Source organism: Manis javanica, chromosome X, assembly GCF_040802235.1.
Source record: "Manis javanica isolate MJ-LG chromosome X, MJ_LKY, whole genome shotgun sequence".
Classification (NCBI taxonomy): Eukaryota; Metazoa; Chordata; class Mammalia; order Pholidota; family Manidae; genus Manis; species Manis javanica.
Genome location: NC_133174.1, coordinates 141,366,910 through 141,391,962, shown reverse-complemented (window position 1 = coordinate 141,391,962; position 25,053 = coordinate 141,366,910). Strand labels below are relative to the sequence as shown.

The following is a 25,053-nucleotide window of genomic DNA, read 5'->3' as shown; positions in this document are numbered from 1 at the left end:
AAATCTGGTGTATTCTGGGAATACAAAGAATACCAGTGTGGCTGAAACATAACAAAAGCCCAGATGGTATTGGGTTTTTTTTCTTTCTTATTTTACCTATTTGTACCTATTGCTTTTATTCAGACATTAATTAATTCTTTCAACAAATACTCTTTTAAGTTTCCACTCTGTGCCAGACACTGTTAGCTGCTTCATGCACACACAAACACACAGAAATTGTAATGAGGGAAACCAACAGGTAAACAATTACAACATAGAATAGTAAGTGCTAACTGAAAATGAGGGGGGGAAAGGATGCAGTTGATGCAAATAGGAGGACATACACTTCTGTTTCACTAACCATTCAATATTTATCTGATATTCCATGTCATCTTCCTCAAATTGAACCTGAACAACGTCCCTGACTGATCATGCCTCTGCTCCTTCACTCACTTAAAATGTATCATTATAATAGTAATAATCATCATAGCAGGTAATACTTATTAAGCATTTACTGTGTGTCACACATGGTGTACTTTACACACATTGTCTCTTTAATAATCACAGTGACGCACAGATACTATTATTATGCCCAATTGTGAAATAGAAAATTGAAGGTCAGAGAGGTGAAATCCTTTGCTCTGTCCTTTGCTTTGTGCTCCACAAAATAGCACTCAGGTCACTACTATTTTCTTCTTCCTCTGCTCTAGCATGCTTCTGATGTGCAATGTCATGATCATTTCTGCTTGATTGTATCACCTACTAAAGACACTACTATCACTGCCAATACCAACCAATGTCTATGCCAAAATCATGTCTAGAGCATTAATATTTGAGTGCAGAGTATTTCTTGAAGCTCTTAGTATTATTTATCATAGATGCCAAAAATCTGCGAACAATGAACAAATTCTGTGAAAGAGTTCTTTGTAGTTTTTATTTGTGCTTTTATTACAATTCCTACCCTTGGGTCTGGAACCAGGTTACCTATGTTTGAATGCCAGCCCAAACTTAACTGATGTGTGATCCTGGTGAAATTGCTTAACTTCTTTGTACCCCAGTTTCCTTACCCTCAAAGCAGGTAATAATATTATCTACCTTGTTTTAAAACACTTAGCCCAGCATTTGGCATACAGTGAAGGTTTAATAAATGTTGGTTACTATTACTCAGACAACTGGCTTCTTTTTCCAAATCTTAAATTAACAGGCTTTATCAATCAATTTCTTGCCTCTTTTTGGGTATTTTATCTGCTGATTTCACCTTACCTTTATTGATATTATTCACTCTAATTAATACTGTCATGCTCCTTCCTATTATAGGATCTTGATCATGCTGTTCCTTTTGTCTAGAATGTTCCCTTTCCTGTTTTCCCAGCCGATTCTTAGTTATTCTTTAGATTCCGTAAAGGCGTGGACTCTATCCGGTTTTTGTTTACCATTTTATGTCAAGAGCTTAATACAGCACCTGGTGTACAGCAGGTACTTATTAATGTTTGTTACATGGCTGAATACCATTCTAGAATCTTACCTTGTTCAGTTATTTCTTTGTATATTAATTCAAATTCCTACCTATAACTTTTTTTCTGTGCACTCACTGGGTCTGCACAATTTTCAACAAATATTCACTAAATACATATTGTATGTTAGGTTCTATACTCAGGTCTTGTAAAATAAATTTTAAAAATATGAGTTTTCTCCTCAAGAAGCTACCTGTTCATTGGAGGACCCAGGCATTTTAATTATAATTATAATTATATCAAATTATAATCCAGAATGATAAGTGGTATGTTCAAGGCCTATATTGGATCCACTCGGCACAGTGGACCCATTGAAAAGGAGAATACAAAGTTATGTGGTAAACAGAGGGAAGCATTCACAGAGGAGGTAATACCTAATTTGAGCAAAAAAAGTTTTCCAAATTGACATGTAGGGGCAGAAAGAATTTCAGGGTGGAGTATGAAGACTTTTTCTTCTTTTGTTGTTCCTGACTTGTACAAACTATCTCCTTTACTACCCTTTGACATTAGACTAATATTTTCCATTTGTAATAACTCCAGTACTGCTGAGTTTCCCATTTTCTCATGTCTACACATTACATTTCTTGTTTGTTTGCTCTTACTTTTGATTTTTTTCTGTGCCTTGGATTCACATTGTATATACTATCCCAGGGGACTTTTTGGTCCTTCTTTGTAACACTTATTGTTTGATAAGGCACGAGGGAAATCGTGATAGACATCTGCTTGGCCGAACTTAAGGGTGGGTCTAGGATCAGCTGTGTGGCAGGACCTGGTAAATGCTTTGGCCATATTTTTACTCTGTTCATTCATTCTTTGCCTTATCGGTTAAATAAGATGTATATTTCTAATGGTCCGTTATCCTCTGGTGCTCACTGTATTTAGCACTGTACTTGGACCCCGGATTCAAGGTGCTCAACTGAATTCGTGGGAGTCCAGCAGTGAGTGGTACGTGATATTCGTTCAAGAAAGCGGTGGAGGGATAGTGGAAGTTTTTACTTCCAGGAAGCATCCATAAGTAAGCCGCCATAAACAGGAGCGCAGTGGAGAGACTCCAGAGGAGCACCGAAACGCTAGCGCGGCCCCCCGGGTTTTACAGGCAGGATCGACTTATGCGTCCGTCTGTTCTCTGCGCCTGTGGCTGTACATCTGTTAAATGAAGGCGATTGACTAGAGCTCCCCAACTCGATCATCCTGGACCCGAGGCTCTTGGGCACCCCCACTCCACCCTGCCAGCCGGAAAGAGCGGGGCGGAGCCTCCAGCGTAGCTGCTGGTACCGAACGGGCTGGGGGAGGGGAGCGCGCGGCCGACAGTTTCAGGGAGAAAGCAAAAGGCAGGCTCGAGGCTGCCTTTCGGTGCTCTCCTTGCTTGCAGTTCCTCCCGCTTTGCTGCCCTGGGAGTCGCGACCTCCAGCACAGGTGAGTCCCGCCCCGTGGATCGGGAAACGGGTGTCTTGGGTGGGTGCGATGTGGATTTGTCCAAGCGCTTGTTTTCGGGGCTGGCGCATTCGGAGACGGCGGCTCCCACCCCGGTTGCTCGGCCCTAGGGCGGTGGTACGCACCTTAAACCGGGAAGAAGAGACGGCCACCCGTGTCTTACTGCAGGGCTGTCGTCACAGTTTGTGCCAGTTGAGTGACAGCGTCCGCTCAGGGATCAGAGCAGGGCCAGAAGGGCCTAGCGCTGAGAAAGAGCTGCAGCAAGCTTGCATTGGGACTGACCCCCAATGTACATTGTTTCTAACGCGATCCTACTTCGCCGTGTATTTGTCACTAACTTGGTGTCTAGCTTTCAGCGAGTCCCCACCCAGCCCTTACTGCCCTTTGCTCGGCAGTGGAGTGGAAGGTGAAATTTGGCTGTCTGCAAAACCTTGCAGCACTGACTTTGTTTCGTTCTAATATCCACTAATGTTCTCTGCCCAGATTTTACCCATTGTCTGCCCCTCCCCATTGTCTGCCCCTCCTGAGCAGGGATACCTAGTAAGAGTCGGGAGTGGCAGCACAGTGAAGCTAGGCAAGGAAGCTCTCTCTCCGTTGTAAATACAGTTGATGCCAGGGTTCTTGTTCACGAAGCCGAAAAATGAGCTTCACAGTCAAGGTAGGACAGCAAGGTACAGGCTTTTATTTAGAGATAAAGTGAAGGAACAGAGCTCCCGGCTCTCGCCAGGAGGGGACAAGAGAGGAGGGGTGGTGCGTTGTCTAGGGGGTTTTATAGGCAGATGAGGGCTTTTCGAGAACATGAAAAAAAGCTTAGGGGTGTGGACTTACTAAGTGGTCCTAGAACATTTACAAGTACCTTGATACAAGTAACCCCCTGCTCTGTTGATTTCTCCCCGAGATACCAGCATCTTGGTCTCGGGGCATATGAAACAAGGCCACCTGCTCAGCCCCCAAGGTGGGCTGAGGCATTGTTTGCTAAAGAGTAGGTCAAGTGCAATCTTATCTTTAAGGTGGAATCCTTCTTGCCTTTTACTGTGTTATGGCTGGGCTTGCGTGCTAAATTAATGTGCCCAGTTTGCAAAATCACCTCATTAAATCTGAAGGAGGAAAGACAGCACATAGGCCTGGGCCTTTTAGCCTGTTAAAGTGAATCTTATACATAATTATAAATAATTGGCATAAAATAAACATGTGCTACTCTTCTTTATCTGGGGGTACACCAACAGATCTCACTGAAGAATGACTCCAGAGCTGAATGTTTAACACAGAGTTTTACTAGGGGGTTTCCTTGCATGTAGTTACATTGCTCTGACTGCAGATATTCTGCCTTGCTTTTTTTGGAGGCCCTCACCCTACTCTGACTACACCCATGGTCCCTGTCTCACAATTATGAAAAGCCTTTTAAATACTGTTGACCGCTCTGAAAACTGGGGAAAAAACACATTCATTCATTCAGAGCCTTAGCTGAATGTCAGTTCTGAAAAATGCCCTTCTGAATGCTTTACCGTTAGATGATTGTTTTACCAAAATGTTATGTGTTGAATGAGCATAATACACTGCCTAGCAAAAAGTCTCATCATAAAAGACTTGAGTGACTTAACTGTATACCTAATTGCTGGAAAAAAAAAACCTCAGCCTGTCATGCAGGAACACTCACATAACAGTATAGCAAAAATTACATACAATTTATTTTACATTAAATTAACTATAAAGGCAAAGAAGAATTACAAACACTATGGGCCAACACTGTGATGTTATTCTGATTCCACCTTACAGGGAACTTGGGATAATGATAATAATAACAATGATACATTATGCAAAACACTATAATCTTCACAACAGGTGAGAGGTGAATGTGTTTATTTCTCACCCTACCTAAAAGAGGTTATACTTTATCTCAGAACTAGTATGGTGAAAGGCATGTTCACTGGGTTGGTTGAGTCTGGGGGTACCTGTTGCATACCCCACCTCATTCCTTATTTCTGGGAAGTCTGGACTGGGACGGATCACTTCCTTGTTTTGGTATCCCTATCAAGAGCCACAAGCAGCTCTGTGTCTCTGCTTGTCAACCCTGGGAACGGCAGTATAATACCCAAACTAATCAATTGGTGTCTGTATTGTTTGTGGCAGCTATGTTTTCCGCCTGCCAGGACTGGGAGGGAGGGGTGGTGTGGTGTGTGTGTGTGTGTGTGTGTGTGTGTGTGTGTGTGTGTGTGTGTGCATGCACATGCGTGCGCGTGTGGCCGGCCTGGGTTAACAAACCTCTTTGGTATCAAGAGTCTCTTACTGCTTGGAGCCAAAGTGAGCTCCCCAACCCGATCATAGATCCCCCCAAAGTGAACATAGATCCGTCAGTTGGGCACCACCGTGACCCTCTTTCTACAACTCCAGAGGTCCCCCTTGCTCATATAGGCTGTACATGCATCTGCCATTGCCTTCATGTAAAGAATACAGGCTCTATGGTAAAACCCGGGCTGTGCCACATCTGCAGGTTCTAGGCAAGGATTGGCTGATATGACGCTGGGTGTTCTTCTGGCCATGGGCTCTGATGGTTTCCCAAATGGTCGATAAGGCACGAGGGAAATTGTGATAGACGTCTGCTGGGCCCACCTTGAGGGTGACTTTAGGATCAGCTGTCTGGCAGGACCTGGTAAATGCTTTGGCCATATTTTTACTCTGTTCATTCGTTCTTTCCCTCCAAAGACAGTCAGTTAATGCTTACTCTGTGCCAGGAGGCTGCTTCACTCAGAGGTTAGTAGCACCGGAGGACACAGTAAATTTGGGAGGACAACAGGAATTGCACTTGGAGCATGCTGTCTGGGGCATCCTCACTCTTTCCCATTCCCTATGTCTAATCAGTACAACACCTTGTCACTTTTGCATCCTGAATATTTTTTAAACCTGTCTACTTTTCTTTGCACCCACTGCTACTCCAAATTTCAAGCCAGCAGCTATCTTTTAAATTTTTTAAAATTTTATTTTAAAAGATCCAAATCACTATTTGACCCTCAGCCCTTATGGGAAAACCACCATTCATGCCATTACAACAGCAACAACATAGAGCAGCCTAATGAGCTCTGTAGGGTCCCTAATAAGTTGGCAAAGATATGAACTGACTTTCTTTGTTCCTCTGCTTCCTAGGGTGTTTTTAAAATTTTGTATTGAGATGTAATTTACATACTTTAAAATTGATCCATTTTAAGTGTACAGTTCACGGATTTTTAGTAAATTTATTGAGTGGTGCAACCATCACTACAATCCGGTTTTTTATATTTCCATCACCTCAGTGGCATCTCCCTTGCCCATTTTCAGTTAATCCCTGTTACCACACCCAGCATCAGGCAATCTAAGCTACTTCCTGCACCTATGGATTTCCCTATTCTAGACATTTCATTATACATAGAATCATACAGTATATAGTCTTTTGTGACTTGCTTCTTTTATTTAGCATGGTATTTTCAAGGTTCATCCATGTTACAGCATGAATCATTGCTTCATTCCTTTTGAGGGCTAAATAATATTTTGCTGTGTGTGTATACCACATTTTGTTTCTCCATTCATCTCTTTATGGACATTTGGGTTATTTCCTCCTTTGGGCTATTGTGACTAAAGCTGCTATGGATATTCATATGAAAATTTTGGGGTGGACACATGTTTTCAATACCTAGAAGTGGAATTACTAGGTCAATTTGCAACTGTATGTTTACATTTTTTCCAATTTGTTTTTCCAGGGTAGCACATTTTACATTTATTGTATTTACATGCACCAGAAGCAATGTATGAAAGTTCTAATTTCTCCACATCCTCACAAACACTTGTACTTTTTCCTTTAAAAAACATTAGAGCTGCTCTTGTTAGTGCGAACTAATAACATCTCATTGTGGTCTGGATTTGCATTTCCCTGATCACTAATAATGAACATCTTCATCTGTTTGTTGGCCATTTGTATGTCTCCTTTGGAGAAAAGTCTATTAAATATGTTGGCCATTTTTTTAATTAGTTTCCCTTATTATTGATATGTAAGTGATCTTTCTATATTTTAGATAAAAGTCCTTATCAGGTATATGATTTGAAAATATTTGTTTCTAGTCAGTGGCTTGGCTTTCCATTTCTTAATAGTGTCTTTGGAAGGGCAAAGGTTTTGAGTTTTGATTAAGTCCAATTTATTATTTTTCTTTTATGGATTGTGCTTTTTAGTGTTTTATCTAAGAACTCTTTGCCTAATCCAAGGTCATGAAGATTTTCTTCTAAAAATTGTGGTTTTACCCCTTACATTTAGCTCTCCGATCCATTTTGACTGACTTTTTGTGCATGGAGTGACATAGGCGTTCTAAATTCATCTTTTTGTATAAAGATAACCAGTTTTTCCGCCATCATTTGTTTTAAAAGAACTATCCTTTTCATATTGAATTGCTTTGAAACCTTTTTTTGAAAGTCAGTTGGCCAGTTATAAGTGTTTATATCTGGACTCTCAATTGTGTTTCATTAGCCTATTTCTATTCTTGTGTCAGTCCAGTGCTGTTATAAATACTGTAGCTTTGTAGTAAGTATTGAAATTGGGAAGTGTGAGTCCTTAAATTTTGTTCTTCCTTTTCAAAATTATTTTCGCTATTCCTTAATTTCCTTCAACAATATTTTATAGCTTTCATTGTAAAAGTCTTCCATTTCTTTTGTTAATTGATTCCAATTTTATTCTTTTTGATGATACTGTGGAATTATTTTCTTAATAATACTCTCTGAATTTTCTATGCAAGTATGTAGATATACAGTTGACTTTTGTGTATTGATTTTGTATCCTGTAACCTTGCTGAATAGAATTATTAGTTATAATAATTTGTATGTGTGTGTTGTGTATGGGTCAACATTAGGTTGCAGTGGTGTGTGTGTGTGTTCCTTAGGATTTTCTCATACAGGATTATGTCAAAGACCATTTTACTTCCTTTTTTCCCCCATTTGGATACTTTTTCATTCTTTTTCTGACCTAATTCTCTCCTTGCTAGAATCTCCAGATCAATGTTGACTAGAGGACTCGTCTACTTATGATCTTAGGGGAAAGCAGTCTTTTACCATTAAGCATGTCTTAGCTGTATCTTTTTTGCAGAATTTTTTTTTTAAATCATGTTGAGGAAGTTGTTTGTTTGAGGTTTTTTTTTTGCTAGTTGGTTGGGATTTCTTTCATCATGAATGGGTGTTGGATTTGCTCAGGTGCTTTTTCTGCATCTATTGAAATGATCATGTGTTTTTTGTCATGTATTCTGCACTATACATGATTAACTAATGTAATATGGTGTATTACATTAATTCATTTTTGGATACGTAAAACAAGCTTGCATTCCTAGAATAAATTCTTCCTGGCCATGGTATATAATCTTTTCTTATATGTTTATAGGTTTGGTTTGCTAACATTTTACTGAGGATTTTTGCACTTGTATTTATTTGGGACATTGGACTGTAGTGCAGTTTCTTTTCTTGTGATGTATTTGTCTTCTTTGTTGTAAGATACCAATCTCATGGAATGAGTTGGGAAGAGTTTTTTTGTTAATGTGTGTATGTTTATAATTGTTATGTCTTTGTGATGAGTCAACCCTTCCATCATTGTAAAATGTCCTTTTTTTTCTCTTTTCTCCTAAAGTCTATTTTGTCTGATATTACATATAAGTCTAAGCACTCCAACTCTTTTATGGTTGCTGTTTGCATTGTATAAATTTTTTCATTCTTTTGTTCTTTCAACCTACTTATTTCTTCACATATAAAATGTGTCTAAAGTAGATGGCATATCCTTGGAGTCTGTTGTTTTATCCAGTCTCAGAGTCTTTGTCTTTTGATTAGACTGTTTATTTACATTTATTGTAATTAAAATCACTGTAATTAATTTAATTTACTTTGGATTTTTATATTTTTATTATAATTTTGAACTCTTTTATTGATTGCTCTGGAAATTATGTGTATGTCAACTTAATATAATATACTTCAGAGTAATACTATTAAAAGTTTAATTTCAGTAACAGGGAAGCTTTTAAATTACTGTTTTATGTAGTTGCTCTTTAAGAGAAAAGAAGAAATATGTACACTCTCTTTTATGTTTACCTGCATAAATACCTTTACTAGTGCTCTTTATTTCTTCATGTGGATTCAAGTTACCATCTAGTGTCATTTCCTTTTAGACTAAGGACTTCCTGTAGTGTTTTTTGTAAGGTAGGTCTGCTAGCAATGAATTCTGTCTGTGTATTGTGGAATTTCTTTATTTTACCTTCATTTTTTTTGAAGGAAAGTTTTGCTGGATATAGAATTCTTGGTGTACAAGGTATTTTTCTTTTTCTTTCACCATTTTGCATATGCCATTCTATTGCCTTCTGGCCTCCCCTGCAGTATGTGGCTTCTGATACCTCTACTCAGTTTTTGTTGCTGTTATTCTTATTTTTTAAGAACTAGCTTCCTTGGGGTCACTCCTGGACCAGTGTATCTTAGTAGTCAGCCAAAAAATCATTGGTGACATGATTTTCTAAAATAATGAATAATTTTGTATATTTGGAATGAGAGAATCACTCTTCTCTCAGTTTAATTGTATTATTAGAAAATTCGGTGTATATCAAATTCATGCAAGCATACCCTGCTTATATATAACTAAAGGAGTTAGGATCTAGGCTCCAGTAATCATAAGGTTTTTACATCTATAGGCATGTCAAGGGTAATATTAAAAAGTTAGTCAGAATTCTCCATTGTCCAAGACTGTCCAGAATATTTCAGGATACCTAATAGCCCTGGTCCCATTAAATACCAGCAATGTCCTGCAGTCATTTTGATAACCAGCCACCCCTGCACATGTTCAACATATTCCCTAGAGCTGGTAAGATGTCTGTTGAGAACCATCATTCCTGTACAGAAGTTTTATTGTTAGGTGAAAGTATATGCATATCTTCAACTCTAGTAGATAATACCAAATGGTTGCATCATTTTTTTTCCATGTAATTTTTTTGATATCATTAATGTACAATTACTTGAACAACATTATGGTTATTAGACTCCCCCTATTATCAGGTCACCCCCATACACCCCATCATAGTCACTGTCCATCAGCATAGTAAGATGCTTTAGAATCACTACTTGTCTTCTGTGTGTTGTAAAACCCTCCCTGTGCCCCCGCACATATTATGCATGCTAATCATAATACCCCCTTTCTTTGCCCCCACTCTCCTTATCCCTCCCTTCCCACCCATACATTCCAGTCCCTTTCCCTTTGGTAACTGTTAGCCCATTCTTGGGTTCTGTGAGTCTGCTGCTGTTTTGCTCCTTTAGTTTTTTCTTTGTTCTTATACTCCACAGATGAGTGAAATCTTTTGGTACTTCTTTAATACTCTCTAGCTCCATCCATGTTGTTGCAAATGGTATGATTTGCTTCCTTCTTATGGCTGAATAGTATTCCATTGTATATATGTACCACCTCTTCCTTATCCATTCATCTACTGATGGACACTTAGGTTGCTTCCATGTCTTGGCTTTTTGTTCAAAGTTTTTATCATGAATGGATGTTGAATTTTGTCAAATGCTTTTTCAGCATCTATGGAGATGATCATGTGGTTTTTGCCCTTCTTTTTGTTGATGTGGTGGATGATGTTGATGGATTTTCGAATATTGTACCATCCTTGCATCCCTGAGATGAATCTCACTTGATCATGATGGATGATCTTTTTGATGTATTTTTGAATTTGGTTTGCTAATATTTTCTTGAGTATTTTTGCATCCATGTTCATCAGGGATACTGGTCTCTAACTTTCTTCTTTTGTGGTGTCTTTGCCTGGTTTTGGTATTAGAGTGATGTTGGCCTCATAGAATGAGTTTGGGAGTATTCCCTCCTCTTCTACTTTTTGGAAAACTTTGAGGATGATGGATATTAGGTCTTCACTAAATGTTTGATAAAATTCAGAAGTGAAACCATCTGGTCCACGGGTTTTGTTCTTAGGTGGTTTTATGATTACCAATTCAATTTGCTTGCTGGTAATTGGTCTGTTCGGATTTTCTGTTTCTTCCTGGGTCAGCCTTGGAAGGTTGTATTTTTCTAGAAAGTTGTCCATTTCTTCTAGGATATCCAATTTGTTAGCATATAATTTTTCATAGCATTCTCTAATAATTTTTTGTATTTCTGTGCTGTCCATCGTGATTTTTCCTTTCTTATTTCTGATTCTGTTTATGTGTGTAGACTCTCTTTTTTTCTTGATAAGTCTGGCTAGGAGTTTATCTATTTTGTTTATTTTCTCGAAGAACCAGCTCCTGCTTTCATTGATTCTTTCCATTGTTTTATTCTTCTCAATTTTATTTATTTCTGCTCTAATCTTTATTATGTCCCTCCTTCTACTGACTTTGGGCTTCATTTTTTCTTACTTTTCTAGTTTCATTAATTCTGAGTTTAGACTGTTCATTTGGGATTGTTCTTTCCTAAGGTAGGCCATTTTAATTATTGTATGTCTTGATGTTGTCTTCTTGGGTCCCTTGTGTTGGAAGATCTGTGGATCTCCATGCCTGAGAGACTATGTCCTTCCCCAGATTGGGGAAGTTTTCAGCAACTACCTCCTCAGTGACACTTTCTATCCCTTTTTCTCTCTCTTCTTCTTCTGATACCCCTATAATGCAAATATTGTTCCATTTGGATTGGTCACACAGTTCTCTCAATATTCTTTCATTCTTAGAGATTGCTTTTTCTCTCTGTGCCTCAGCTTCTTCATATTCCTGTTCTCTAATTTCTATTTCATTTACCTTCTCTTCTACTACATCTAATCTGCTTTTAAATCCCTCTATTGCATGTTTCATTTCAGATATGGAATTTCTTAATGATTGAATCTCTGACTTAAATTCGTTCCTGAGTTCTTGAATATTTTTCTGTACCTCCATAAGCATGTTTATCATTTTAATTTTGAACTCTCTTTCAGGAAGATTGGTGAGTTCAGTTCATTTGGCCCTTTTTCTGGGGTTTGTGAGATTTTGGTCTGAACCACGTTCTTTTGATGCTTCCTATTTCTGTGTGGTGCCCACTAGTGCCCAGAAGCTCCAGTCTCTGGAGCTGCTCAGCCCCTAGAGTGAGGTTGGGGGTTGTAGGGGAGCGGAGCTGGTGCCTGGGGGGAGGAAAGAGCTGTTTCCTGATTCCCGTCTGCCCTACCTGTCTCCAGTGTCAGAGCCAGTGGGCCAAGCACACAGGTGTCAGCCTCTGTGCTCGGTGTCTCTAGCTGTTGTGGGTGGGGCCTCCCTCTGGCTGGCCTGACACCAGCACAGTGACTGCCAGTTTGAAAACCAGTGTGGACAGGCTAGGAGGGATGCTCAAGTAGGCCAAGTGTCACAGTGGGGGGCCTCAGACCTGAGTAGCCAGCCAAGTAGATGGAGCTGCCTGAAGCTCCCCAAAGTTCCCAACCTGCTGGACAGATGGCGCTCAGACAACCCTGTCCAGCTCTCCCCTCCCCCACGCAGCAAGCTCCATGCAAACCCCACCCCTTCAGCAGCCCTCTTGCTGCTAGGAAGCCTGGCAGGCCACCTGCCTTTCCCTTGTCTCAGAGCGGCCAGGTGAGGATCCCATCCTCCACAAACGGCCGCAATCTCAGTCTCTCAAGCACTACGCTGTCCCAGCTCCCCAACGTCCAGAGCACCACACAGTGTAGGTTTCTGCTCCAAAGCAGATCTCCAGGGCTAGGTGTTCAGCAGTCCCAGGCTTCCACCTCTTCCCCTGCTCCATTTCTCTTCCTCCCACAGGTGAGCTGGGGTGGGGGAAGGGCTTGGGTCCTGCCGGATCAAGGCATTGGTATGTTACCCTGTTTCATGAGGTCTGCTCTGTTCTCCAGGTGTATGCAGTCTTGTGCAGCCTACTGTCCTGTTGCTCTTTTAGGGTTAGATAATTTTAGCTTGAAAACTCTTCAATGGTTCATCACTTCTGTCAGAGTAAAAACTAGAGTTTTTATGTGTTAGTGTACAAAGCCCTACATAATCTCATCAACCTGTCCCCATCTTTCTGACATCTCCTATTAGTCTACCCCTTGCTTACTTAGCTTCACACTATTTTTATGCTGTTCTTTTGCCACAACAGATACAATACCAGCTTAGAATCTTTGCATTGGCCTACTTTGCACTGGATATGTTAATGACTAACTCAATCTGTGTTCAAGTGTTATCTTTTTCAATAAAGTCCATTTTAAAAGTGCTGCTACTTCCAGCACACTCCTTTATCTTGCTGGAGTTTATTCCATAACTCTTATCACCTTATACTGTATAATTACTATGTTTATCTTTAATTGTCTACCTCCTCTCACTAGAAGGTAAGCCCCATGGAAACAGGAATTTTTGTCTGTTTTGCTCACTGATATATCCCAAGTGTCTAAAATAGTGTCTGGCACAAAGTTGGTACCAAGTAAATATTTGTTCAATGAATTAACTAATTATTTAACAAGGATGTCATGGAATGTTTCTTCAGTGGATTTATATTTAATCCGAGACCTGAAGAATGAGAGGGAGAACATAGTAGGCAGAGGAAGCAACATGTGTGAAGGCTCTGAGGCAGTGGGGCAAGATGGATGGGGCCAGTTATGTAAAGCCTTGAATGCCATTATAAAAAGATGACTAAATCTTTTTGTCTGCCCTCAAGGAGCTTTCAGCAAATGGGGAGACAAGAATAATTAAATAGGTGATATGTGTTAGGAAGATTTCACAAAGAAGGTGACATTTGAGCTAGGTCTTGGGCAGAAGAGTGACATGATAAAAGTGTTTTAAGAAGATTAATCTGGCACTAGTATGGAAAATTGATTGAAATATAGATGGACTGGAGGCAAGGAAATCATCTAGTCTATGGCAGTAGTCCAGGTATGAGGTGATGAAGGCATCTATAGGAACGGAAAGAGAAGGACAAATCTAAGACATTTGGAAAGAAAAATTGATAAGAACCAAATGGACTCTTGGCTTTAAGCCTTGCAGGAGGTAATGCTTCTTCCTTAGTAATGACCATGAAGAGATTCAGATTGACCTATTATGTAACTGCATACTCTGACTAGAATTTCTAGCTATAGCTATTCTCCAAAAGTTTCTGTTACTGTGATTGATACTTGTTGGACCTTAATGTACACTAAGATGGCTTTAGACTCTAAAGGTTGGGAAGCTCTCAGAAAAATAATTTTGTCTGTGAAACAGCAAATAATTCTATCAGAGGAGAAATGAGGAACACCATGGGGCTGCATAGGAAGTTTTCCAATGAGTTCATAGTTCCTTTTTTTTTAAGGATAATATATAAAGGATGAATATAACAGGTGGCATGCACCTAAAGGATTAGAATTTGGAAGGATAAGGCCCAAGATTACCTCAGGCTTGTACAGATAAATATTTGCAAAGACAGCAAGAACAGTATTTGGAGTATGTTTCAGAAATAAAAAGTACCTGTGAGCTGGCATGGATGGATAAGTTATAACTCAAATGATTATCATTAAACTACTCTCAAAGATCAAAGGAATTAAGAAGGATAGGAGAGGTGCTTAAAGACTGGATTTATGCAAATATATTACCACTTCTAATAATGAAAAAGAAGGGAAAGTTTTCAATCTACGAATCAGTGAGCTAAATATCTCCTGGGTGAGCTTATAGAACAGATTTTCAAGTAGGTACTTAGGAAATTACAAAGGTATCAACAAAGACATTCACACAAATCTAATTTTACATCTGACATGATTATTAGAGGTAGTTTATGGAAATACAGCAGACATAATGTGTACATTGAATGAATGAAATTTCAGCAAGATTTTAATTTCTTTTATGACACTCTTATGAACAATAATTATGAACCTCTATTGGTGGGTTAGATAATTAATACAATTATATATTAATTAAATTACTACATTCAAAGAGTGCTGATTAACAGACCATAGACAAAGGAAGAGTTTTTGATGGCCTACTGCAAACCCTACCTTTGGCTTAATGTAGTCATTATTTTCCTAATATTCTACTTAAGCTAACATTTAGAGCAGATGTCTTATAGATTTAAAGAAAATATGAAGCTGGAAGAAAAGTAATTCAATCCAATTCCCACAAACATTTATAGATTCTTCTAAATACTAGGAACCGTGTGATCTTCAGGTACAAAAATGAATGAGACAGGTCTTCCTATTGAGATGCACCCAAGTGTTAGTAGTATTAAAGACATAAAAACATAATTTCAACAAAATATATTAAGAAGGAAGATAGAGACATAAGCAGAGTATTAAGAGAGAACACAAGAAAAGCTAGTTCATTCTGGAATGTAGGGAAAAACTCTTAGATGACACGATATTGCCACTCTTTCTTGAAAGATGAATGTAAGGGAGAGTAGGAAACGCTCCCAGTTTGAGGGAACAAAGAGCATGAACATGAATTTCCTAGAATCAGCAAAGAGTATACTGAGTCTGGGAAACTATAAACAATAAAGTACAAAAAGGTAAATAGCAGGAATGAAGCTGAGATTTAGTTTGGAACCAGGTAATCTGAGGCATTACATAACATGATAGGAAATTGGATTTTACCTTGAGGGCCCTAGGGATCCAGTCAAAGGAAATGACATACATACCTGTTTTAGTTCATTCTTCCTACAGTGTGCAAAAGTGGTTTGAAGGGAGGACAAATGTGTGTATGGAGAGACTAATTAGGAGGTTATTTCAATCTCTGAGTGAGAAATAATGGTGGTCCTGGGCTAGGCTGGTGGCAAGTAGAGGTATAATACATTGGATCAAGTTTTAAAATCATTTATGGGGTAAAAGTTATTGTAATTTGACAGTTATCAACAGGGGAGAAATTTGAAAGAGAAGGTACGAAGTTTGAAATACAGATTTCTGATTGAACCAGTTGTAACTGATTGTATGGTTCAGCACTTGACTGTGAGGAAGAACTGTATGGAAGGGGCCAGTTTAAGTGTAAGGAAGATTACGGTGACAATAAAAGGTGGTTCATGAAGACAGGAATATTTGTTTTGTTTGGTGATATATTTCCAGTACTTATAACAGTGCCTGCCACCTAGTACATGAAAAGATGATATATTTGTAATAGGAGTTTTAGGAGGAGAGGAGAGAGAATGGTACAGAAGCAGTATTTGAAGAGATGATGACTAAAAGTTTTCCAAAACTAGCAAAAGCACTGTATCATTTGGTATTGCTGCATACCAATTTACCACATACTTAGTGGCTTAAACCAACACCCATTTGTTAGCTCACAGTTCTGTAGGTCAGAAGACCTGGCATGGCATGGCTGGGTTCTCTGGTCATTGTATTAAAGGGTGAAGTGGGAATGTTGACAAGGCTGTGTTCCTTTCTGGAGGCTTTGGCCAACAATCCACATCTAGCCTCATTCAGATTGCTGCAATTAGCCCTCCATGAGATTAGTCTTCTAGCAGAAGACTGCTAAGAGGTCCTGAGTGGCCATGCAGCAGCCAAGATAACGGGATGTTTGTTTCTTGAGACAGTGGAAAGTGTTATCAAGGGGAGAGACACACTTCAGCATCGCCTGGAGGAGCTGGGGAATGACCTATGGGATGCCCTTAAGAAGGAAAGAGTTATTGAGAATACGTGTTCTAGAAGCCACCGGGGGCAGGGAGGGAAGAGTGGTGCCTTCAGCCCTGGAGATGGTAGAGTAGATGTCAGGGCAGGATGAAGGGGTGGGGCCAAGGGCCTAACTGTTGCCGAGGCCACCACCTGAGGCACCAGCCTCTCCCGTATTAAAGTCCCTTCCCGGTTGTAATTAAGAAAGTAAAAACGCAACAACCATGGGCTCCTTGGGGAGAAGCAGCCCCCTCCCCAAGGTGTGGAGCACTCTATGCTCCGCCCCTATACCCAGGATGAGCTGGGGGACATGAGCATCTGATTTCAGCAGAAGCCGTAGGAACCTCTGCCTACATGGCTTTTGCATCTCTGGGATATGGGGTTGGAAAACATTGTTGTGTCGGGTTCTGACGTGGACCAAGTGTCCAGCGGTCCTCTTCCTCCGGCCTGTGGGCCGGGGTAGGGGTAGGGGGTCAGTCCTGCTGGATCACGGCTTTGCCACTTTACCCTTTTCTGTAAAAAAATAATAATAAAAAGAAAACTAGAATATCCCTCTAAAATAAGTATCATCCTTTTAAATAACCTGTAGGTCAAATTTTAAAAATCACAATGAAAATTAGAAAATAATTTAAACTTACTAAAAATGAAAATATTGCATATCAAAACTCATGGTGAACATCACAGTAGGCAGAATACAGAGGATTTTTAGGGAAGTGAAGAGGTGAGACTCGGTATGATACTGTAATACATGCCATTATACACTTGTCCAAACCCATAAGCATAGAATGTACACCACCAAGAGTGAACCCTGATGTAAACAAACTGCGGACTTTGTAGATAATGATGTTCAGCAGTTGTAAGTAATGTGGTACAGGATGTTGACAGTGGTGGGAGCTACGTGTATATGGGGAAGGGGTTATATGGGAAATATCTGTATCTTTCAATTTTACAGTGAACCTAAAACTCTAAAAAGTATGTATCTTTATATTTATATATATTTCTGTTGTAGTTGATACACAATATTATATTGGTTTCAAGTGTACAACATAGTGATTTAACAGTTATGTACATTATTAGATGCTCACTGCAATTAGTGTAGTTACTATCTGTCCAGTTAGAAAGATGTTATGATATTATTGACTATATTTTCTATGTAAAAAAGTAAAATCTTAATTTAAAAATTTATCAGTGGCAAAAGATCTGAATAGACATTTGACTAAAGAAGATATATAGATGGCAATTAACACAATGAAAATATGCACAACAGCACCATACATAATTAGGGAAATGCAAATTAAAATGAGGTATCTCTGTACACCCATTAGAATGGCTAAATCCAAAAAACTGATAATGCCAAGTTGTAGTAAAGATGCAGAGGAATGGGAGCTCTCATTCATTACTGGTGGAATGCAAAATTCTACAGTTTGGGAATTTCTTATGCTGTTAAATATAGACTTAGCATATGACCCATTAATAGCACTCTTAGGTATTTACCCAAGTGATGTGAAAGCTGTGGTCACACAGAATTTTAGTATTTTAGTATGTGTGTATGGCAAGTATGGAGATTTCAACTGTGTATGATCTGGAAGCTGGTCCTGCAAACTGTTGATTGTTGATGAGGTTTCCTTGAAAGAATGGGAATGATAAATAATGAAGAAAAGAGACTTTCAGTTTTTATTCTATGTATTTCTGGGCTGTTTAGGTCATTTTTCTGATCTTTTTTCTTTGTCCAATAAACAAGTTTTATAAGTAAACACAAAACAGTGAAACACCTCTACAAAAAACACTAATCACTTGGGGTGCTCCTGTTTTTCCTGGGTACAGTTAACTACTTTCTTCTTTGCACATTTTCACTGTACTCTGCGCTAAAGAATATCCTAGGTAGTATTCATTCTCATCCTATATTTGTCTTTGTTCCCCATTAGATTGTGAGCTTCTTGAGTGTGCCTAGAATTGCTGACTAATTTGTGTTTGTATTCTCAGTACCTAAGAATGTTCATATTGTACACATGCTCAGTAATATTTTTGGGGTGAAATAATGAAGAAATGAATGAATATACTTCCTTAAGAGTAGACTTGTATGGAGTAATCCAGTGTAAAGTGAAAAGAGTATTTGATGAAGGATTGAGCATTAGACCAGGAGTTGGAAAATGTTTTCTCTGAAGGGCCAGATAGCAAATATTATAGACCCTGCAGACCACATATGGTCTTGATCTCATATTCTTTTGTTTTTATTTACAACACTTAAAAAATGTAAAATCCATTTTTAGCTTATGGGCCATATTAAAATAAGCATAGGCCATAGTTTGCCAGTCTCAGTCCTAGACAATACCTGTAGTTGGGAGGTTGAAATGAGGAAGTGTAGAAAATAATGTAACCCAGATACCAGCAGAGGCCTCTTTATGCTCTGCTCCTTGCCTCCACCTGTGAAATCTCAATAGGTTTGAAGGTAGCTCTCAATTTCCTAGCCTGTCACTTCAGAACCCTCCAAAAGTCATTAGCAAATTATGTTATAGTTCTAGCTGTGACCTTTGTAAGTGATTCGTTTCATCCCACATCAACAAGAATCTCAGTTTCTTCATCCGCTTACATCACACACACGCACATGCACGCATCTGCTCAAAATAAGCATTTTGTGGGTTTAGCGACCTTAAGCAGTTATTGAGAAGGTTCACATCAAGCACCGTACAGCTTTTCTGCAGTTACATGGCTTTCTCCCTCTTTTTTTCCACAGGACAAATTAATTCTTTTTAAGGTCTTATGCATATAAAGTTGCTTTATTAATCTTTCTGAAACCATGACATTCAAGGAGTCATGATCACGATGATGACGGTCAGATCTAGGGCTTACTGTGGAGAGACACAGTTCCAAGTACTTTAGTCCTCACACTAAACCCATTAGGTAAGTATTATTATTATCCTTATTTTACAAAACAGGAAACCACAATCACTGATAGTTTAAGAAAGTTGACCATAATCACACAAAATCAGTGAAAAAGAAAGTTTCAAGGAGTCAGGATGAGGATGATCAATACTGTCACAATTGGAGAGGTCCAGAAAGAGGAAACCTGAAAAGCAATCTTTATATGTTGTTGGAAAGTTAAAATTAGTGAATTTTAAAGAACCACTTCAGTCAGGTAGTGGAATAGACGCAAGATTGTAAGGCGTTAGGTAAGAGTGGCTGGTGAGAAAATGGAAGTAGTGGTTATAGAACACTTATGCTTAACTTTTCCGAATTTCTCCTTTGTTTAATCGTGTGCAATTGAGATAATTAAATCTGTTATTTTACGTAGTTACATCTGTAGTGTTACTCGTATAGCCTCATAAAAGCTTTTTTATATTGGTACTAACTCTCTCTTCTTATTGTCAAATTTTCTAGGATGTGGGGCCACAAGTTGTCGCATCTACAAAGCAGGCTCCAGGACCTGCTGAAGGGAGGAGTTGTACATTGGGCCCTTCAACAGTGCAATTTCAAAAGCTTATTTCCATTAGCTATCAATTCTATCAATTGGCACCATACAGCCTCCAAATCTCTGACCTGTGCTTGGCAACAACATGAAGATCATTTTGGTAAGATACGTGGAGACGGAAACTTTATTTTTAACTGTGATAAAAACATCACATAAAACTTAACATCTTAATCATTTTTAAGTGTATAGTTCAGTAGTGTGAAATATATTTACATTATTGTGCAATGACAGATACTTTTCATGTGGATGGAAAGTACTTTCCATGGAGTTGTAAGGACCTCTAACTATTTATTTAAAAGATTATCCTACAGTTTACAAGAAACACAAAAATAATATAGGGCAACAATAAAAGCTCATCCCAGCTATGGAATGCTGACAAGGGAACACTGCCCTTCTCCAACCCTGTCTCCTTATCTCATCTAAATAAAAAAGAAAGAAAAACCTCAATGTACAGGCGAGAGGATTTCAAAGACACAGACTGGGAATACTACAGCTAAGGAAGGGTTAGGTATCAAAGGGGAAAGAAAACTTGACCCCTGTGTATTAGTTTCCTAGCACTCCTGTAACAAATTGCCACAAACTAGTTTAAAACAACAGACATTTATTTTCTCATAGTTCTGGGGGTTAGAAGTCTGAAATCAAGGCACTTGTAGGACCGTGTTCCCTGTGAAGTCTCTGGGAGGAGATTCTTCCTTGCTTCTAGATCCTTGGTATTCCTTGGGCTGTGGCAACATTACTCCACTCTCTGCCTCCCTCATCACATGCTTTCTTCCCTGTGTCTCCTCTGTGTCTTCAAATCTCTCTCTCCTTATAAGGTCAGAAATTATAAAATTATTAGATTTAGGGACCACCCTATTCCAGTATGACTTCATATCTTTTCTTGATTATCTCCAAATATCCTACTTCCAAATAGCATCTATTTCACAGGTTCTAAGGCCTAGCACATCAACATATCTTTTTGAGAAACGGTCAACCAGCAACACCCTGGAAAGGGACAAAAACAATTGTGACTCACAATACACAGGCCCACTGTGTAGTCCAAAGACTGAGATTTAATCCAAAGATTAGAGAATGCCCTGCTCCCCACCAACACCACAACCAACTAATAAACCTCCAGTTAAAATAACAGTGGATTACAACTGGAAGAGCTGCAAGAGACAGACTGTTTCTAAGGTGCAGCACAAAGGGAAGGGCCAAGGCCAAGAGGGGAAACAAAAACAAGATCACTAGAAGAATTTGATGCCTCTGGTATCTATAGAGAAAACAAACATCAGGTATAGTCTAACTCATGACCAGATTGATATAAATAGTCACCTTGAAGTCCTGTTTAACTCAGTATCTGGTACTCTATACATGTCTTGCTTTCAACAACACAGTTACAAAACATGATAGAAGGTAAGAAGTAACAAAATTTTAAGTGACAAAGTACCATCAGAACTAGATTCACATATGACATGGGTGTTGAAATTCAAAATAATTATGTTTAATAACTTAAGAACGCTAATGGAAAAAGTAGACAAAATGAAGGACCAGATGGATAGCAATGTGAGGGAAAATACAAGAAATAAAACAATCTGACAAATAAATCACAGAAACAAATGAATAATGACTTTGTTTGGTTCATCAGCAGACTTGACACATCCAAGGAAAAAATCAGTGAATGTACAGACAGGTCAAAATACTGCCATTTGTGATACCATGGATGGACCTAGAGGGTATTGTGTTAAGTGAAATAAGTCAGACAGGAAAAGACAAATGCTGTATAATTTCACTTATTTGTGGCATGTCACAAACAAAACATGAACAAATAAACACAGAGAACAGACTAGTGGTTGCCATATGGGAGGGACCCAGGGAATGGGTGAAATAGGTGAAGGGGGATAAGTGATAACGTTTGCTATCTTGATCTGGGCAATGGTTACATGAGTGTATACACATGTCAAAATTCATCAAGCTATACACTAAGATTTGTACATTTTATCATATGTGCCCCAATGTAAAAAATTTTATAAAGTAAAGAAAATTACAATCAAAAAAGGGAAAAGAAAAAAGATTAAGTATATGTTGTCTATAAGAACGAAAGTTTAAAATGTTAAGACTTAGATTAAAAGTTAAGGGATGGTGTAGTGGCAGGGGATATATGGGAACTCTGCGCCTTTGTCTCAAATCCTAAAACTGTAGCAAAAACTGATAGAATTATACATAGAAATAAACAAATCCATAATTTTAGTTGGAGATTTTAATACATTTCTCTCAGTAATTGATAGATTAAGTAGGTAGAAATCAGTAAGAATATAAATAACCTGAATAGCACTATCAACCAACTTGACCTAAATGACATTTATAGAATAACCTATCCAACAACAGTGAACTATACATTGTTATGAAGTATAAATGAAGCATCCACTAAGATAGACCACATTTTGGGCCATAAAACAAAGCTCAACATATTTAAAATCTAAAACCATAGAGTATGTACTCTGATCATAATGGAATCAACTAAAAATTTTTTTTAAGTCCCAAACATTTGGAAATTAAGCTATGTACTTAAGAAGTCTTTTCTTAAGAAATCTCAAGGAAATTTTAAAATATTTTGAACTCAATTAAAATGTATATACAACTGCAGCTACAATAGTGATTGGAGGGAAGTGTATGGCAATAAATAAATGAATACATTAGAAATGAAGAAAGGTCTAAAATCAATAACCTACTAAATTAGGAAATTAGAGAAGAGCAAATAAACCTAGAACAAGCAAAAGGAAAGAAATGATACAAATTCGAGCAGAAATCAATGACATTGAAAATAGAGGGGAAAAACAAGAAAATCAATGAAACCAAAAGCTGTTTATTTGAAAATATCAGCAAATGGAATTAAGTGGTACAAACTTCCAGTTATAAAATAAATAAGTCATGGGGATAAAAAGTACAGAATAGGAAATATAATCAATAATATTGTAGTAATTCAGTATGGTGACAGATGGTAACTACACTTATCATGGTGAACATTTTGTAATGTACTTAATTGTCAAATCACTGTGTGTTACACCTGAAACTAATACAATATGTCAACTATACTTCAACTAAAATTTTTAAAACTAAAATCATAAACGTTAATCTTATCTTTAAAAATGGATATACCTGTAGCCAGAGTAACCAAGAAAAGACAGGAAAAAAATAAATTACCAATATCAAGATTTTTTACCACTGATCCTACGGACACTAAAAGGACAATAAGAGTAATACTCCAAACAATTGTATGCCCATAAATTTGATAATTTAGATAAGTTGCACCAATTCCTAGAAACATACTACTATGGACTGAATTTTGTTCTCTCCAAAATTTGTATGTTGAAGCCTTAACCTCCCACATGACTATCTGGGAGATAGGGTCTTAAAAGAGCTGATTAGGGTTAAATGAGATCATGAGAGTGGATCCCCAAACTGATTGAACTGGTGTCCTTATAAAAGAGGAAGAGCCTCCTACACTGCTGGTGGGAATGTAAACTAGTTCAACCATTGTGGAAAGCAGTATGGAGGTTCCTCAAAAAACTCAAAATAGAAATACCATTTGACCCAGGAATTCCACTCCTAGGAATTTACTCTAAGAATGCAGGAGCCCAGTTTCAAAAAGACATATGCACCCCTATGTTTATCGCAGCACTATTTACAATAGCCAAGAAATGGAAGTAGCCTAAGTGTCCATCCATAGATGAATGGATAAAGGAGAGGTGGTACATATACACAATGGAATATTATTCAGCCATAAGAAGAAAACAAATCCCACCATTTGCAACAACATGGATGGAGCTGGAGGGTATTATGCTCAGTGAAATAAGCCAGGCAGAGAAAGACAAATACCAAATGATTTCACTCCTGTGTGGAGTAATAAGAACAAAGGAAAAACTGAAGGAACAAAACAGCAGCAGAAGCACAGAACCCAAGAATGGACTAACAGGTACCAAAGGGAAAGGGACTGGGGAGGAGGGGTGGGAAAGAGGGATAAGGGGGAAAATGGGGCATGACGATGAGCACACATAATGTAGGAGGGGGGGACACGGGAAAGGCAGGATAGCACAGAGAAGACAAGTAATGCTTCTATAACATCTTACTACACTGATGGGCAGTGACTGTAATGGGGATGTGGGGGGGTCTTGATAATGAGAGGAGTCTAGTAACCACAGTGTTGTTCATGTGATTGTATATTAATGATACCATAATCAAAAAAAGAGGAAGAGACACCAGTGGTCTCTTTCTGTCATCCCTTCTCTCACCAACCCTCTCTCATAGATATTAAGGCAGCCATCTACAAATCAGGAGGAGAGCTCTCACCAGGAACTCAATTGACTGGCACTTCGATCTTAGACTTCTACCCTCAGAACTGTGAGAAAATAAATGTCCATTGTTTAAGCCATCCAGTCCATGGTATTCTGTTATGGCAGCTGGAGCACACTAAGACAAATACAAACTATCAAAACTTACTCAAGAAAAAAATTAATAACTTGAAAAGCACCATATCTGTTAAAGAGGTAGAACTAATACTAAAAATTTTTTGAAAAAAGAAAACACCTGGCCAAGATAGTTTTATTCATGAATTCTACCAAACATATAAGAAAGAAGTATTACCAATTCTACACATTCTCTTCCAGAAAATAGAACAGGAACACTTCCCAACTTATTTTATGAGGTCATCATTACCCTAATACCAAATCTAGACAAAGACAGTAAAAGAAAGAAAATTACAGATGACTATTACATGAACATAGACTTGAAAATCCTTGCCAGAATATTAACAAATTGAATCCAATGATATATAAAAAGAATAAATACATCAAAACCAGGTAGGGTTCATCTCAGGTATACAAAGCTCTGTCAATAATAAAAACCCAATCTATATAATTCACTATATGAACAGACTTAAGAAACACCATATTATCATCTCATTAGGTTCAGAAAAATTTACCAGAATTCAATACCCATTTATTATTTTTAAAAATCTCAAAGAATTAGAAATAGGAAGGACTTACTTAACCCAATAAAAGGTATACATGTCAAGAAACTGAATGCTTCTCTCTGAAGATAAGAAACAAGACAAGGATCTCCTTTTCTCACCACTCTTATTCAACATTGTTCT

At 38.3% G+C, this 25,053-nt stretch overlaps 1 protein-coding gene across 3 annotated transcripts in view; it reads left to right on the top strand.

The window, feature by feature from the left end:
* The first annotated feature begins 2,547 nt into the window (after window positions 1-2,547).
* The window catches only part of TMLHE (trimethyllysine hydroxylase, epsilon), a 104,339-nt gene continuing 81,833 nt past the window's right edge, over window positions 2,548-25,053 (top strand). For all 3 annotated transcript variants that reach the window (XR_012127477.1, XM_073227856.1, XM_073227857.1), the window contains exons 1-3: window positions 2,548-2,909; window positions 19,188-19,354; window positions 19,832-20,022. Coding sequence is in view for 2 of the 3 variants with exons in the window: in XM_073227856.1 (XP_073083957.1) it covers window positions 19,833-20,022 (190 nt within the window). In the remaining variant the exon portion in view is untranslated. The remainder of the gene's footprint in view (window positions 2,910-19,187; window positions 19,355-19,831; window positions 20,023-25,053) is intronic.